This window comes from Corvus brachyrhynchos, unplaced genomic scaffold (genome assembly GCF_000691975.1).
Source record: "Corvus brachyrhynchos isolate BGI_N302 unplaced genomic scaffold, ASM69197v1 scaffold167, whole genome shotgun sequence".
NCBI classification, from domain to species: domain Eukaryota; kingdom Metazoa; phylum Chordata; class Aves; order Passeriformes; family Corvidae; genus Corvus; species Corvus brachyrhynchos.
In genome coordinates this window covers 5,971,156-5,989,077 of record NW_008239547.1, presented here as the reverse complement: position 1 = coordinate 5,989,077, position 17,922 = coordinate 5,971,156, and the positions used below count along the sequence as shown (strand labels likewise).

The following is a 17,922-nucleotide window of genomic DNA, read 5'->3' as shown; positions in this document are numbered from 1 at the left end:
TATTTGTTTTAAAAAAAGTTGTTTTTTTTTTTTTTTTTTTTTTTTTTTTTTTTTTTTTTTTTTTTTTTTTTGGTGTGTGTTTTTTCTTGGGATTTTCTTTGGCATTAAAATTAGGTCTGGAAACAAGTTGACCATAAATCCCAGGATCCTCCTTGTCCTTTGTTATTCCTCTCTGCAGTGTAGAGAGTGTCAAGTTCATGCATTTGCTATTTGGGAAAAGACACATTTTGGCTTTATGGCATGGGCACTATGCATTTTCTTGGTATTCCTCTGATAATGTAATTGTTTTAATGAATAACTATCACAAAATGTGCAGAAGCCCTCAGATCTGTAATAACCCTTCCAGCAGCCCATTTTTGGGGCTGGTATAGTGTATCCTGTGTAATGCACAAGGTTTAGTGCAGTACTTTTGTGGTTTACCTTCTGATTGCCATTGGATAAACTGCTTCAGTGTCACTTTTGCACTGTGATGCCTTAGAGCGTGAAACAACCTTGATTATGGAACACTGATTATTTGCCCATCATCTTGAGTACTGCAAGGTATCTATGGGTGGCACTTTTCTAGCAATTTTTGCACAGAAGTTAAATGACTTTTGTCTTTCCAACGTATATTCTTATACCTGAAATACTAATATTTACTATACTTTTGCAATTTATCATGCAGAAAACACTTGTCTGTGTAGAAAGCAGTGGACTACTTGTTTGTTGGATTAACAATACCAGTTTAAAAAATCAACAGACCATTTAAAAATATTTTGTGTGTCTTGTATTGGATTGTGATGAATCCCTTTAAAATGTGAAGTGTATAGCAATGCATGGGAAAAAAACAAGTGGTTATATAGTAAAGCTGGGCAGAATTTGACAATAAGGAATAAATTTACATAAAATAAAACTGCAAATGGAGATAAGCTGTTTCACGAAATGAAGTCGAATTAAGGAAATAAAATTAGCAACACACCTACAATGAAGTGGAAATTTTGAAAATACCAGTGTTTCCACCTGTTCTAAATTAAGCTTTCTTTTAATTGTACTTTTCAAAAGGGTAATTTGCACATAGAAGTTGACTTACCCTACAAATAAAGCATTTCCTAAAGCTCCCATTTGGGTTAAAAAAAAACATGAAAGAAAACACTTCTCTAAATGCCTTCCTTTTCTTTGCCTTTGGTTTCAAATAAATTTTAAAAAAATCGACCCAAACCACTTCAAAAATTAGTCTTTGCCAGAACCATACTAATTTTTCTGTCTGGCCAACCAAGCACTGATAAACATTATTTATTGGCACTGAAAAGAGTGGGAGGTAATGTCTCAAACATCTACAACATCCAATCCCCTGCACCTACCAGTCCCTAAAGACATGGAAAACAGTCACAAATGGACTGTAGAATTGTCTCTTTTCATACAAGAAAAGACACAGGATATAAATTCACTGTGTTTTATTGTACCCTGTGTCCAAGAAAAGAAATCTGTGGAATTGCTTTCCATTGTCTCTCTGCAGATTTCTCTTTTGAAACAAAGTAATAGCTGGCCATTCCTCATCAGCTCTTTTGAAATAAGCAACAAAATGCAGGGCACAAGAAATCCACAAGAAGAGATTAAAATGCTTCTGGTTAGTCTTGATATAACGTATTTGTTTGTCAGGTTTTCTGTGATTCCCACATTAACATCTTTGAAAGAGTGGGGTTGTAGGGTCAGGTAGGAGCTGCACAGCTGGAAAAATGTCAACAAGATTGATAAATACCCACTTTCCCTCTGCCCCATGAAAAAAGCCATTCCTGCACATATTTCATTATGGTTTCATATACACCTGCACCATGGAGCATGGATTACCAGGCATTGTGGAAAAATTGATGGGTGGGTTTGAAGGATTGAAGGTTTTGGGTATGCTGGTTTGTATCAGTGCCTCTGGGACTGAGCCCTCCCCAGCCCACCAGTGTCTGTGGGGCCGAGTGAAGCCAGCTCTTGTCTGCTGCCTGGATCCATTCTGCCTATGGCCCTGTCAAATGGATGGCTTTTTATTGGCCCCCAAGCCTTTTAATGCTTTCAGACTGATCAATTTAAAAGACTTGTTAAAAACAGAAGTAAGGGATGACAGGTTCTTATTGATTGGGGAAAACCAAATTTTATATAGGTAGAGCCTTCAGACATTGTAATTAATTTGATGTGAATAAAGATCGGACAGTACTACGGTTTATTGATTGGGGGAAAGTATCTTTCTTGTTTATTTAGTAGCAGAGATCATTAGGACTTTTAATTCCCCTTTATGTTAGGTCTGACACTAGTATATCTATTCCTCTTCATTCTCTAGGAGTGACATATACTGAAAAGGTGCCAATAACTTATTAGAAATACCCTTATTTGTCTTGTCCGTGCAACATCTGAAGTTTCTTTATAAGACAAACAGCATTAATAATCTTAAGAAACCAAAAGCTCTTTGTACTAAATGCTTGTAAATTATTTTTGGGTCTGTAGTCCCACACTGCAGTTGCAGTCCCAGTCAAAGGTGTCAGTTCCCAAGTATATTGATCATTTTCATCCTTCCTCTTTTAGCAACAGATCAACCCCCAACAATCACGACCGGATACAGCGCCTGAGACAGGAGTTCCAGCAAGCAAAGCAAGACGAGGACGTGGAAGACAGGAGACGCACGTACAGTTTTGAGCAGCCATGGGTAAGTGTGCAGGGCCTGTCAAATCTGGGAAGCTTGGCTGACTCCTGCTGTTCCTGGGCTGGTTGGGAGCAGACCAAAAAAGAGGCAGGGTCCTCTGCCTCCACGCTTCTGCCCTTGCTGTGATCCCCGTTTTTGGTTCATTGATGTTTGCTTTCATAGCTAAATTTCTTCAGCCATCTGTCATGTGTGCAGATAGCATTATTTGCTCTTTGTTTAGACCCTTGACTTTTTGAGTTACTGGTTGGATTTTTTGTCTCAAAGGCAGTATCTATTGATCTGAAATTTTCAAGGAAAACCAGAATAAAATACATACTAACAATAAATAATAGAAGATACAACCTTGTAAATGGTATTTTCTGAAGCATCACTGTGTTTAGTTATTTTCTTAAAAGGTAGAGGTAGGTCTTTTCACAGTAAAAGAGAGCCTGCTTTACAATAGTATCACTCTGACACTTTAGCTGAGACAGTTCTGTGTTGAGATATATGTCATAATTGATCTTTTAAATCCTGTTCAAACTGATCTAGCGATGTGATACAATTATTTAAATTCCTATGCTTATCTTGATTAACATAATTGAATGAATTAGTGCTGCTTTTTAATCAATTACATATCCTAAATTAGGATCCTTTAAATACGGGACAAAACCTGTAACTTTGTTGAAAATTCCATGATAAAGACATTGAACAACTTGCTTGTGTTCCCAAAAAAGTGGGAACTGTATGATGACAACAGTAGAATCTCTCACAGCTTCCTCTGAAGCGGGTGAGGGTGATGAGTTATTGTTACTCAGCCTTGCCATGCACATGAGACTAAGGTGAGAATAGCCAAAGAGCCACATGTCTATGTATGAAGTTACTGAGAAAAACAGTATCAGGATATAGGCTTCTCTTTTCCTGTACTAGAAAACATCTAACTTTCTCTGAAATTGGATAAGTAATATAAACATAATTTTATTACCAGACTCTTTCAATTTGAGGTGTGGAAGATAATGTGATAGCTCGTCACAGGGATAGTTTACCCATTTGGGGTAGCTTGGGGCTGGGTGTAGTTGATACCTTCTGTTATCCATATCAGCTACTGTTAAGTTTCCAAATGAGAGATTTGAGCAACATTCTTGGGAAAACTGTGTATGAGAAGAGCTTGCACTCTTGAAGACTTGGGAACTTAACTACTGAAGGTCATGGGCCAAATTGTTGTGTATCTAAATGCCATAGCAACTTTAGACAGTCAGCTTGGCTTTTATTATAGTTTCTTGTAATGTGTGAGAAGGGAATTATTTGGATGACAGACTGATTACCTTAGGAATGGAATAATTTCCTAAATTGTGGGTCAGAACACTGACCTTCCTATTTTCTCTTATTCAAACAAATGGTGTCTCTCTGTTTACTCCCCTTCTACAGATCATGCAAATGAGCTCAAAGTGACTAATTCAGCTTAATGTATTAATATTAATTCTGAAGCTTATTGTTGCTTTTGTGAGAGCTGCTCTGTTGCTAAATACATAGGTGACCAAATGTTTTATTTTAGATAAGCACTTTAAAAAAAAGTTACCCAGAGTCTATTTGACTTAAAATTTTATTTTTCCATTGTGTACTCCAACCTTTCAAGATCACAATGCTTGGAAAAGATAAAGCAATGATCTCATCCATTTCAGCAGTTTACAGTCATTTCAGTATTAGAGAGCCGTAACCCTCTCTCTTCAGGAGTGTGTTGTACTACTTTAACATGTTAGTCTAAAATGATGGACTTTCTTAAGACAACCTCTCAAAACAGATCCAGATGTATTATTAAATACCAATGTCACAAAAAAAATTTGCAAAATTGGTTTATAATACACATGTAGGAAAATACTTAGATACATTCATCAGTGTCTTTTCAGTCTTCTCCATCTGTGAGCTGTTGGTTCCAAACCACAGCAGTGCAAAGTGCACCTGTACGTGGGCCATTGTTGAAAAGAGTGTTTTCATCTGAGGGAGATGGGTTGTGCAGCCTATATAAACAAAAAGCTTTGCATACAGAGAAGCCTCTGAGCCACAAGACAGCAGCCAGCTCTGACCTGGTTTGAATAGAAAGAGAGGAAAAACCCGTCCTTAGAGAAGTGTGTACTACGAGGTGATAAGTAGTTTGCATTTCTCATTAACAAGCTGATGGGATGGTTGAGGATAGGGAACAAAGTGCTGATGTGATGTGGGACTCTCGGTTACTTTAAGGAAGTATAAATGAACATGAAGTTTGCAGTGTAAGTATGGATGCTGGTGGAAATCTGGCAGCTCTGAGGATATCCAGAGGAGCTCAATGCCTCAGAAACCCACTAATATATTATCAAAATGGTCCTGTAAACCTCACCAACTCCAATTCCTCCCCTATTATTAATGGCCTGTGACACAGGAGTCCGGTTACCTGTGACAGATACATTCAGTCTCCTCCCTGAGTTGGAGGCAGATCTCATTCTATGGAGCACTACATCATGCTGGCTCTGTGGGTACTCGTGGGTGCCTGGTCCATCCCTTTCTGCTGGTGCTCATCAGGTGAAGGTTGTTTCTCTGTCCATGAGCAATGCAACAGCGCTGGACTTTTTGACCCACTGTATTTGTCCTACCAGTAAACAAAGTACTTGAGTGCCTGTGAGTGTTCACACAGCATCAAGCAGCTTAACAGACACAAAATGTGATAGCGCTGGAATGAGATGACACTGTCTATTAAGCAGCATAACATTTCTGCTCAAGGCCATTTGAATGACATACTGTTAGGGTTTAAATAACTGCCTAAGTGTTGCAACATCAAGCCCACTCTAAAATTCACTAGTTCTGCAGCTGATTCGAAGCTTAATGGAAGAGATTTTTGCATTTGTTTATTTTAAGATGACTTTCTCAGGCTTCATAGCAGGTTTTTTTTTTCTTTCATATAGCACTTTTTATTGTACGTATTTCAAAAAGCAAGGTACAAGAGGCTTTCAGGGGCAGTACTACAGGCCTGATGTTGCATGGAAAAAAAAGATAAAAATAACATAAAATTTGATTAATCCATTTTAATCCTGCTGGTGTTAATTCCAGTCAAAGTTTGCAGAAATATGTATCTGGGCATGTAGAATTGCATGGTATGTCTGCTAATATTTAAGGCCCTTGCTGTTGCTATGACATTTTTATACCAATGAGGAGTCTTCTGGGGCTGATTTTTCTGTTTGGTACCAAACTTGAGCCTCTGTTTTCTGTGCTTTTCTGGGTTGTGTTAGGTCTGCTGAGGTTTACCTTGTACCAGTCCCGGGCTTTGGGCGACTTTCGCTGTAATTTGTTCCATATCTTGTATTTTTGCCAAGTCACATCTTGAGTAACAGACACACCCCTCTGCTTCAACAACAAAATCACAGCTCTATAGCCCTAAATGCCATGGAAGTGAACAATCCAATTTAAAAAAAGAGCATTTTAAATCCATGGAAAACATTACAGCTGCTTGCCAGTCCTGCTTGTAGAAGCGCACCAGTGATCCAGAAAAGCCCACAAAGATTCTTGAGGGACAAAAGTTGGTGCTTTATTTCATCGTATTCAATACAATAGTTGGTGCTGAAAATGGGAAGTGGCAAATTCCATTCACAAATACATTCCTCTCCAGTCATCCTGGATCTATTTGAATGATGGGGAAAAAATTGGCATTGAGAGAGCAGCTGAGCAAACTGTACTTTAAATATTTAGGAGTCAAATAAAAAGACCGTTTATTTTCTAAAGATAACAGCTAACTGGGTCATAATATATACATTACCTGACTTGTCTGAGTGTAGCTTTAGTTGCATGCACAGATTTGTGAAAAGTAAATAATTACATGATTTTCATAAAGGAAAGACTTTAGGAGTCCTAATAATATATTTATACATGGCCTGATAAATAAAGGCTCAGAAAATTTGGGGACTATGCTTAAGTTTTTTCTGCTTTTTGTTGGTGTGTAGGTCTTGTCTCTATAGGAAAAAAAAAATCTTTTTTGTCCGTTTAAAATACTTGTTTCTTATCCCTGTACTCAAGTCCTTGACCTTCTCAAAGCCATACTAAATTTTAAATAATCTAAAATTCTTTAGGAAAAACAAAAGTCTAATTTTGTTTGGTGTAACTTCAACCATAGCATATTAATATTACCTGAAAAAATCAGTAACAGACTTTATTCAATACAAACATTGTAAAGTTTATATCAGGCTGTAAAGTATGTAGAATTACTCAACACATTAATGAGAAAGAGAAGTAGTGGAGTAATTCTTTCTATTATTAATCCATTTCAAGCATCTATTTTAGGATACTTTATACAAGATATTAGGCAATATCTAATGGAGTATCGCAGTAGACAAAAACCCTAGAAGCTAAATTGCAGTTTCTCCTATCCCACAATCTGTTTCAGAGAGGAAACCAAAGTTATGCAGGGCAGTGTCTTCACAGGTAGTTTCTCTTTAACCATGTAGTTAATATCCCTTTTATCAAATTTGCAAAGGATTTAATAAAATACCAGCATTTTTTGCGAAGATATAGGCTCAAACTTTAATATTTTGTATTTTTGACCTTTTCTTACCCACTAGCTTTAATCTACTAATATATTTGAAGTTAAAAAATGAAGATATAAGATTTTAAAAAGAAATTAAGTTATTTTAGTTAGCAAACAAACATATTTATAGTTCACAGGCATACGGTGAACATAAATACCTCAAGCAGAATTTCAGGGCTTAGTGGTTTGTTTCTGACATACTGAAGATTTTCTTTCTGCTGCTCCTAAGACAAAACAGAAATCTTTGTTCCATACTGCTCAGTGTTCCTACACCACAGAAAGGTACAGAAAGGGATGGGTTTTTTCCTATTATATGTTGTTTGAGTTAATACATACACCTGTTGGCAATTTTTAAAAGACTTATTGCTATATGTTCTGTTCACCATAGCAACATAAACACAAAGATGGAAGTAAAAATAGTTTTCAAGGACATCTCCCAGAAACACTGAACGTTTTTTATCATTCTGAATTTTGATATACACAGTTACTGGATTGTCTGTCATCTGTGCCAAGTACATTTACACATAAAGCAGGCAAGGTCATTTAATCTTATCTATTTCTAATTAGTGCTGCACTATGAGAACCATGGACTTTTGGGGGGGGCCTTGTTCCTGCCAACTTCCCAGGTGAACTTGAAACTTCTTGGTCAAACACAGAGCTTGATCTGGAAAAAAAAAAATTAACACATTTATTTTATTATTAAATAATGGCCTTTTTTAATAACTGGGAAAATACTAAGGGAATTGCTCCTTTAGTAATTTCCCTGTTAACTATTTCTTTATTAACCCAAAATGTTCTGAGTAAGCACTTCTCCCAGCTTGTCCCTGTGGCTGTAGGCTGTCAGATAGGTATGTTACTGACGTTGGTAGATCTCCTATCACTTGAACTGGTTGGATCTCCCTGAAAAACCAGTGCCCTGGATAGCCCCCATGATCTCCTCTCTGTAAGTCAGCAGCAGCTTTGGTCTGTGCCATTCCTGAGGCATCCATGCTGCCACCACGCAAAACTACCCTGTGTGGGTAGCTATGCCACTCTGTGGGGACAGAAGCTGTGTGGGCAGCCCCTGGGATAGGTAGGAAAAGAGAGGATGGACCTTTATCCCTAAAATATGTTGGCCTGGACTGCTGATAGTAGTCACTGCAATGTGAACCATGGGGGTACATTCTCTGTAACATGAAAAAATGTTGTTCGCATAAAGTGAGAACGTAGAAACTTTTAACTTTGCAGCCCTGGTTTTAAATTAATGCCTCTTTGAGTAGAGAGCCATGTAATTTCATCTATCTTAAAGCACAATTTTACATGCTGAAAATTGTTTAACAATGCTGAATGCACTGTCATTGCCACTTAAATGTATTGTGGAAGACTTGAACATACATTTATTTGTATAACTCAGACTTGGTTGTTGTTGTGGCCTTGACCACATCCTAATTTAAAAGGTCAGTGCTTGTCATACATCTCATTGCAAGCGAGGCCAGAGTTGTTATCAATCTGTTCAGTGAGGACTGAGCTGTTGCCAGCTTTGTTGGATGATTTCAGGTTGTTATAATTGTACTTAGCCTTGTGTTGATATCAGTATTAAAATTACTGTGTTACGTGTGTTCCTTGTACACGTATTTTTGTTGCCATTGAAAGACCTGAAAATAATGCAACATTTTTTTTCTTAATTTTCTCCATTTTATGCTAACATAAATGGGCTAGGCATTTATATAGATGTGTGTTTAGGAATATATTTTATAAAAATATATGTGTATAAAAGCATACTATGAGAACTGAGACAAAATTACCTATTAGTTTTTGAAGACTAAAATTACTTATTATATAAATATTTTTTGTTTAGTTACTTCAGTCAACAGCACATTGAAAAGTTACATCACTGTATGGAGATTTGCATTTTACTGAGCAAGTTAAGGGTCCAAAATGGACTACATTAAGTCTTTTTATCATTGTAACCATATATCAAGGGCATTCACAATGGTATCACTGAGGTTTTGAATGCAAAAGTTGGAAAGAAAAGCCTTGTCATCAATAAGATGGTTGAATGTACCTGTCTGTGTGTATATATGTTATGTTATGGAATATGTGATTACATACAAAGAGAGTATTTTTATGTCTCATTGATGTATTTTTGGATACTTGAAATGAGATAATAGATTCAATTATATGAACAGCTTATGGTAGATGTGAACAACATTCAGACTAAATATGTGTCCTTTCCAGATTAATTAAGTATTGCAAATCCTCTTAGTTTAACAGGGCATACAGGTACTCATACCTTCAGTAAATCAGATAGTGGATTTGAGATGTTTGCCTTTAGACCCATCAAATTATAAATGCCGTCCATTAGATGAAATTCTTTGTGAACTGCCAGAGAATCCAGACCTGACTCCTCAGATCCTGTCATTCTGGGCATGCACTACAGCAGGCAGACAGGAATGACAGCTCCTCCCTCTATTGAACCATTGGTTCCTCTGTGCATTAAAAAGAAATATCTCTGAAGTTACATTTTGATCTTAGTCCATTCATACTCCATTAGGACTTTCAGAGCCTCTGGCACTTTACTACAGGTTTTTGTGGTAACTTCATCTCTCCACATGTGTGTGTGCTTTCTAGATGATGCATTTTATTGTCTTGTATGAACCTAAACTGAGCAGCAGCTCAATCCTATCTCCACCTGTTTGGTGATTTAACCATTCTCTGTACTGTCACATTCCTTAATATTTACAGCCGACTGAAAAAAGTGAAACTGTTTTCAAATAAAGAGAAGCAATTCTGATTTCATGTCTTATCTGTGATAACTACTTTCTCACATATGACATAATGTAGCTGCAAGCTTTCCAATGTTGTTGAAGTGAAACCCATGAAATGAGGAGATTGGCTGTAAGATCTTAGTTTAAATGTTTTTATTCTTTATGGGGAAGTTGATATGGGAACTTTTGAGTTTCCCTCTGGTTTGCTGTAAGCTGCTTATAACCACACAGGAGAGAATTCACAAATAAACCTTGTGATTTTCAGGTAATCACTCCCTTCCATAAGCTGAGCCCTTCAGTAAAATACCAAATGTCAGAAGACTCTCAATAAAGTCAAGAAAGTTAGAAATGTTGACATATGCAATAACTGAAATGCTGCTCTGTATGTGTTGCCCTTATTCAATATAGTAGGAAATCTCTGTGGGGGTTGTTGGTTTGGACATACATATGTACAGCTTACTCATCTCTAAGAAAATTTCCCACAAGGCTGACACATGATTCTGTTTTCTCAATTTGTTGCTTCATCTCACCATTCCTAAAGCATTTTTCATTAGAAATGCTGTTTTACTGAGGTTTCTACAGAGTAAACCTATTCTGAAATAGACATTACTGTTGCATTCAGGATTCTCTTAAATAAGTTCGCTGTTACTCCTAGTCTGTGCTTTCACATTCTGATTCTTTCACCCAGTAATCTTCTAATGGGAAAATTGATCTGTTAAATTCTGAGCTGAGGCTGATGCTCTGTCTGAAGTGTATTCTCATTGACAACAAAGTTTCTAAAAGTTGTACACCTGTTTAAAACTTGTTTCTGGCTACCTGCAGGTACATGACTACAGTAAGACATTTATGTCACAAATGACAACTTTCTAGTTTCTAAAACTTGTCTTCAATGTGCAAAGGTTTTGAAAAGCCTTTTATCTTGCATATATTTGTGAGCCATTAGGATCTCTTTCTGCTGCAGAAATTATAATGGAAAAAAACATGAGATGTTTGTTTTGAGGAAAAGCAGAGATAAAAAGGCAAAACATGCTTTTAAAAGCAAGTCTGAGACAAGCTCTTTCAGTTCCAAGCTCAGACAAGTGGTTATGCTCCCTAACTTCCCCGTGATTAAACTTACATGTTTTGAATAGTACTGGTAATTTTAAGAAGGAAAAAAAATAATGCTCGGTTTCTTTGTAGGCAAAACCTTATTAGTAAAACAACAAGAAAAGCCCATAGCATTCTTTGATTTTTGTGACACTCTATTTTGCAAAATGAAATCACAAAATCTGAAGAAAGTAGTATGGTGAAATGAAAAGTGGTATCTCTACAAAAGTGAACTTTTCCTTGTTCCAAAGTTTGGATCCATCCATTCTGTCAGATCTTGACTAGTAATACTCTCTATTCCCAGAAAGACCATCCATTTTCACTTGCTCTTAGTATTGGCTTCAACGTTTCAAATTGTCACCTCATTAAGATCCTTCTCAGAGATACAGGAGTCCTCATTGTCCACAAGAGACTTGCTGAATTTATCTACTTGATCATATTGAACCAGAAGATGTTTTCCCTGTCTCTGGGCCTACAGCAAAATAGGATGGTTCCACTAAGGGAGAGCATCACTTGAGTGTATTGGTGATGTTCAAAGGAGCTGCTGTGCTCGTTCCCCCCTCAAATCCTCAGTGGAGTGTAGAACTTAGCATTACCATGGCTTGGCTAACTTAGAGAGTCTGAAAATCTGTTCCACTGACTTAATTTAAATTACAGCATTGCCAGAAAAGCATAACCCATTCTGGATGATTGTTTGCCTGATACATCTCAGAAATGGTGGGTCATAAACAGAATTTGTCACACAAGCCACTGTTACAGGTCAGAATTTAACCTAATTATTGTGAAAGAGCTACTTGAACTGCATGTTGAAACAAATATTGCTGTATTTGTACAAGAGCAACTTAAATGATGGCTCTTTTGTGGGTATTTTTCTGCTTTGTTTAAGACATTTTCAATTTTGTTTTGTAGCCAAACACCAAGACATACTCACAGAGTGGCAGGCACTCTGTTTCAGTAGAGGTCCAAATGCAGCGGCAGCGGCAAGAAGAGCGAGAGAGTTTCCAGCAAGCTCAGCGCCAGTACAGCTCCTTGCCCAGGTATGGGAACTGTCTGAAGCTGTTCCATGCATAGGAGCCTGGAGCTAATTCCATTTGTGGAGGAAAATGTCCTACTTAGTGCAGACACTTTTGTTCAGCATTGATATAAGGCAGAATGTATTCACTGTGGAAGAAGCATAGAATTTCTTAAGTGAGAGCATGTGGTAGCTGAGAATTGCTTCAGAGAATTGCTTCAGAGCTGATTTCAGGGGAATTTGATGACATTCAGCACCCAGCAGAATTGAAATATTAAAACAAATCTATTCTTTGTGGGACACATCCAGTTTAATTTTCTGCAATTATGAAAGTCTCCTGAGCATGACATGAGTTGTCCCCTTTTGACATGTCAGATGATTTTTTTTCTGTTGCCTAATTCTTTACTGGGTAGAAATTCTATCTTTGAGATGTTAATACAGGAGAAAAATTAAAAGGGAAAAAAGTTTCAAGACCTCCAGCAGAAAAATATGGAACTGAGAAAATTATCCAAGAAATCTTCAAGGGCTCTTCAAGTTTACATATATACCTTTTTTAATATATATATATATATATATATATAATACTGAAAATTAATACATTTTTTTGTGTAAACAAACCTATTTTTTTAAGTGGTAGGTTTTTTAAAGATTAGTTGTTTGGGCAAAATGTCTTTTACATGATATTTAGTTTTAAGAATTAATAGAAGTTTTGCCAGCTTGTGTTTCAAATTAACTCTCATAGTTAAGCATTATGCAAATAGTCTTTGCATTTTGAAATATCAGCAGCAATGGTTGAATGGAGAATAATTTACACTGGAGCTTGGTGTCAAATTGCTTTCCAATAAGGCTGTATTACTTTTCATGACTTGTGTGGAAATGGTGTGGAAAAAAAATTTGTTGTGACAAGATATGTTTTACTGGGAATATTATAACTCTTTTTTTGGAAACAAATATAAGCCTCATAGCAAAGTTATCTAACCATGAACTCTTATCTTAGCAACATCTTTGAAAATAAAACAGTTTCAGATTTTCAAATGCTTTTACACCTTTCAGTGTAGAATTTTTCTGTTAAGTTTGGAAGGTGGGAAAGAGAAATGTAAAGTTCCTGTGTTTTCTGAGATCGTTAGTTTCTCATCTTGCAAATCTTTATATCCTCTCCTCTTTTTATCTCTGCCTTCCTTTGTAATTGACCACACCTATTAATGTCATATTGTTTCTCCTGAGAAATTCTCTTTCATTTCTGCTACCCCCACTCAACCACGCTTATTTATATTTTAAAACTATGATTCTTAAAACTCACTTCCCCTCTTCACAATCTCTGGTAGCATTTAAAAGTTGGAATCAGTTGCAAGGCTGTTCCAGTGGCAGAAATTAATAACTCTAAAGTGAAAATTAATCTACAAGAAAATTAATCTACAAGAAATATGAAAAATAGATCACAGAACAGCTCATAGAAATGCTTTTTTTGAAAAGAGTTACTGAGAACTTTGCTCAAGGTGGTTTTCAACATGAGAAATAAAAATCTAGCAATTGCTAGCAATCTAGCAGTGCATGTTACTGAGTAATTAATGATAATTTAATGGCTTAGTTTGAGCACTGAGTATTTCAGCTGTGCTGAGAGCAGACAGAACTGCAGGGCTAAAGTTCAGCGCTGTAAATACCACAATATTCCTACAACAACCTGGGGCATCCAGTTCTCCATCTTTACAAACTGTTCCTAATGCTGTGGCTGATCTTTAAAGAAATCTTTCTGTTAGTCTGAAACCTAGGTCCCAAGCTTAATGTTGCAACCATGACTTTGTAATGATTGAAGTTTGTGCCCTGGCTTCATTCTTGAGCTTTGCTGCCTTTCATCTTGTGTATTCTTTACAAGCCTCCTTTTTTTTTTCCTTTGCACATTCAAATCTTTAGTACTGAAGGCAAATAAACTCTTGAGTCAATTTTAAAGGATCTTCCCAGAAAAACGGGGAAAATGTGCCAAGTAATTTTGAACAAGTACCAGAAAACAGTCAGTAAATTAAATTGGTTCAACTAGTCATCCTCTTGTCCCAAGTGAAACTGTAAGAGCAAGGTTTAACTCCACGTTAATTTTCTACTACTTAAAATTTATCTTGCTCTAGATCAGAGACTTGACAGTTTCGTAGCCTACAGAGGTTCCTTCAATTTGCTCTTGTTCCAGGGAGTGATAAAACATGACTCAGAAGCATTGTTCCTTTGGCAGAGTTGGATATGAGAATACCAATAACAGCTATAAAATTTTTTGTAAGAATTTACATTATGTTGTAATTTTTGCTGCAATAATTTACATTCATCCTGCGTAAAATTTTTCATCCAGAGGTCTCGGAATCAGTTATGAAATAAGGTGGATATGGTAATTTTCAAATTATTCATGTGGAAGGAAGATTGCAAAAACATTAGGTGACTTTTTACTTTTAGTAATGGTAGGAAAATTTTCCAGGTCTCCTGTATCTCCACTGTATATTCATTGGATGAGGCCACATTGTCATATGTGATGATATGAAAAACCAAGCCATATATAAACAACTAAATTATTTTCTTATTGATTTATGCCACAATATATTTTATTTTATTGCTTGATTCTCATACTCTAATTTTAATCTTAAAGTAGGTATCTCTTTTGCTGCAGCACAAAATTGTTTTACTTTATCACCATGGATCTTATTTTAAATTCATACAAGCATCTAGCAGTTTGATAGTAAATTAAAGTTATTTCAAAACCATAATCTGTCTTCAAAATAATGTGGTGATTTATTGTGAAAAGAGATAAGAATTTGTAATTCCTATATGTATTTGGCCTATTTATCTACTCCCTGGAGCCAAAAAATGAGCAAAAAAGGTTATCTCTGCCTTTTCTTTTATGAAAGCTATAGCAGATTGGGAAATAGTCCTTATAGCATGAAATTCTTAGTTCAGGAAATGGGAGGAAGAAACTGGAACTACCTATCAGTAACGAGCTTTATCTTCTGACTTGTGCAGTGTTAGGGCAAGTGTTTTAAGGATCTGCCTGTTACATTTTTAATCAAGTGTCAGTCTAGATTCAAATCTTTCATGAGTGACTTTACAATTGCTGGCTATTACCTTCATTCGTAGGAAGCACAGCAACATGTATGGTCTTTCCAAGTCTGCAACTGAATTGTAACACTTTTTTCTTGAGAACATGAGGGTAATTGTAGCACTGAATGGGTTTTCATGGAATATTCCTCTTGCAGAGGCCTAGAAATGTAGTTCAACTCTCTAGGAAATGTTCTCCTAACAAAAGAGACAAGACATCACTTTGGGGCAGAGGAGGACTTTAACTCTAGAAAGTGACTTCTGGAGAATGCCATAGCTGGGGAAAAGCTGATGGTATGGCAGAAGCCTCCTTCTTTCCAGTGATTATTGTCAGTAACAGTTGAAGGGAAACCAGAACATTTGTCTTATAAACCTCTTTCGCTTTTCTTTTCAGGCAAAGCCGGAAAAATGCCAGTTCTGTATCTCAAGACTCCTGGGAGCAGAGTTATTCCCCTGGAGAAGGGTTCCAGACTGCGAAGGAAAATCCCAGATATTCCAGCTACCAGGGATCAAGGAATGGCTATATGGGGGGACATGGCTTTAATGCCAGGGTAATGCTAGAAACACAAGAACTGCTCCGTCAAGAGCAGAGGCGGAAAGAACAACAACTGAAAAAAAAAACTTCTTCTGAAGGACCTAGCAACTATGACTCATATAAGAAAATTCAGGACCCTAACTATACCCCTCCTAAAGGTCCTTTCAGACAAGATGTACCGCCTTCACCATCTCAGGTAGCGAGGCTAAACAGATTGCAAATACCAGAAAAGGGAAGACCGTTTTATTCTTGAGGTGAAGAAAATGAGGATCAACTTACCATGCAATAAGGAACATTTTCATATAAAGACTTATATTTTGCAAACATTTTAAACTGATGGTACTAAGGAACATACCTGTTTTCTATTTCAGTGCCTTTGAAAATATGGGCAAAGCATTGGTGGGCCTTATGTCTTTGCTATTGTGTCCCAAGTGTTGAGTCCATGGAAGGACGTTCCACCATTTGACAATCATAGTGGAAGTGAGCAGCGCTGCCTCTGCATTCCAAGTTCCGTAGCCCAGCCCACTAGTTGTCAATGGCTTTTCACTAGGATTTGTTGTAACGTGTTTTACTTTGCAGTGACTTATTACACCAACATGCAGCTTTGTGGCACAAAATTAATTAATTTGAGTTTGAAGGAAGCATTGACATGTCCTTTATTATTTCTCTCGGGTCAGATGGAGGTGTAGATATCACTCCTGAGTGGATAAGGCTGAGGTCTGCTCTGGATTGCAGTTGGAGTTGTGCTATGTTTTATGGTGGAGTCATTACCAGTCTTTGTTGATCAATATTTTAATGTCTATATGCTGAAAAACTATCCTTCTTCTATTATGCACATGTGCACTCTTTTTTTTCTCTCTCTCCCCACTCTGAGCTTATTAAAAAAGCCTTTTTCCTGACTCACGAGGAAAACAATATTAAGCTTTCAGTTATCCTGAGAATTCTGTTGCAATTGCCTTATAATCTTAATGCACAGTCCATTACAAATGAAATAACTGGAGAGAGATTATTTATAAAGACACAGCCAAACCTTTGATAAGTATATTTATTAAAGATGGGAAATTATGAACAAACATACAATTCAGTTCTGCTTTGCTTTGCTTCTAAATTAAATTGGTCATATGACACTTGTATCTAGGAAGAGAACTAGGGAGGGTGTCAGCTCATGGTCATCTGATACACAGTAGACTTTGGGCAAATTTTGGAAATAGCTCAAAGCAAGAGCAGAGGAAATCAAAATTTTTCTTTGGATCAAATAGCTGTAAAGAGAACAACTCCTTCTTTTTAGAAATTGTGGAGCTTTATGGACAATTTCCTTTGTGCTTCCATATTGTTTCATCGTGATGCTACATTAAAAAGAAACCTTTAAGTACATGAATAGAGACAAACTGTTATACATCTTCCTGAAAACATGTCAGTATCCAAAAATTACTAAAGCAAAAAAGATTGCTGTAGCAGAGAGTAATATTTGAATGTGCATATGGGATATGAGAATTTCTTTTGCAAGCAGCTGTTTTTGTGTTTGTTGGTCTGAACTTCATGTATTGTAAAAATAGCTGGTTTCTGAAGTGCCTGCAAATCCTGATGTGAAAAGGCTTGAGAATGGATCTCAGCATATGGTGTACAAAAAGGAGAGAAAGCAAGAAAGAAAATCATGTATTGCATGATTTAAAAAAAAAAAAAAAAGCCTATTTTTTTTTACTGGCACATTTTATTTTTGCGCCAACTCGTTTCTAGAATATATGTGAAATATCAGCACACATATCTGTGTCTTTTATGCCTGTTTGTTAACAGTTTTTGTTGTTAATAATGTACTCCGTGTTTAAAAGTTCTTATTAGTGTAAGCACAGTGACATTGTATGACAATAGCTTTTTTTACGCAGAATTTACAAAACTGTGTAAAATGGCTTTCCTTGTACATATGAAATTTAGAATAAAAGGCTGTTTCCATCCTTGTCTTGGTATTGCCTGTAGACCCGTATGAGAACTGCTGCAGACACTGTTTAAAAAATACTTACCATGTTATTTTATACTATTCCTTGTGGTCTGTGTGTGTCTTCCTGTGAACACTTACAAACATAGGAGAGGAGAGGAGAGGAGAGGAGAGGAGAGGAGAGGAGAGTGGAAGAAAAAATAAAAGAAAAGGAGAAAGATCTACAGTCCAGCTGAACACCTGAAGACTATCCTCAGAGGCAAAACCCACATTGTTTAATGTGTTGTGTTATTTTAGGCCATACCTATGACATTTAAGAGGCACATTTTTAAGACTAACCTCTGAGG

At 36.6% G+C, this 17,922-nt stretch overlaps 1 protein-coding gene across 21 annotated transcripts in view; it reads left to right on the top strand.

The window, feature by feature from the left end:
• Nucleotides 1-17,598, top strand: part of PARD3 (par-3 family cell polarity regulator) — a 451,418-nt gene extending 433,820 nt beyond the window's left edge. For 13 of the 21 annotated variants that reach the window (XM_017741458.1, XM_017741457.1, XM_017741456.1 and 10 more), the window contains 3 exons: nt 2,548-2,668; nt 11,933-12,060; nt 15,502-15,895. In XM_017741458.1, coding sequence (XP_017596947.1) covers nt 2,548-2,668; nt 11,933-12,060; nt 15,502-15,895 — 643 coding nt within the window. Of the gene's footprint in view, nt 1-2,547; nt 2,669-11,932; nt 12,061-15,501 lie in introns of all 21 variants that reach the window. The other 8 variants (XM_008639287.2, XM_017741464.1, XM_017741463.1 and 5 more) reach the window with 2 other exon arrangements.
• The last annotated feature ends 324 nt before the right edge of the window (nt 17,599-17,922 follow it).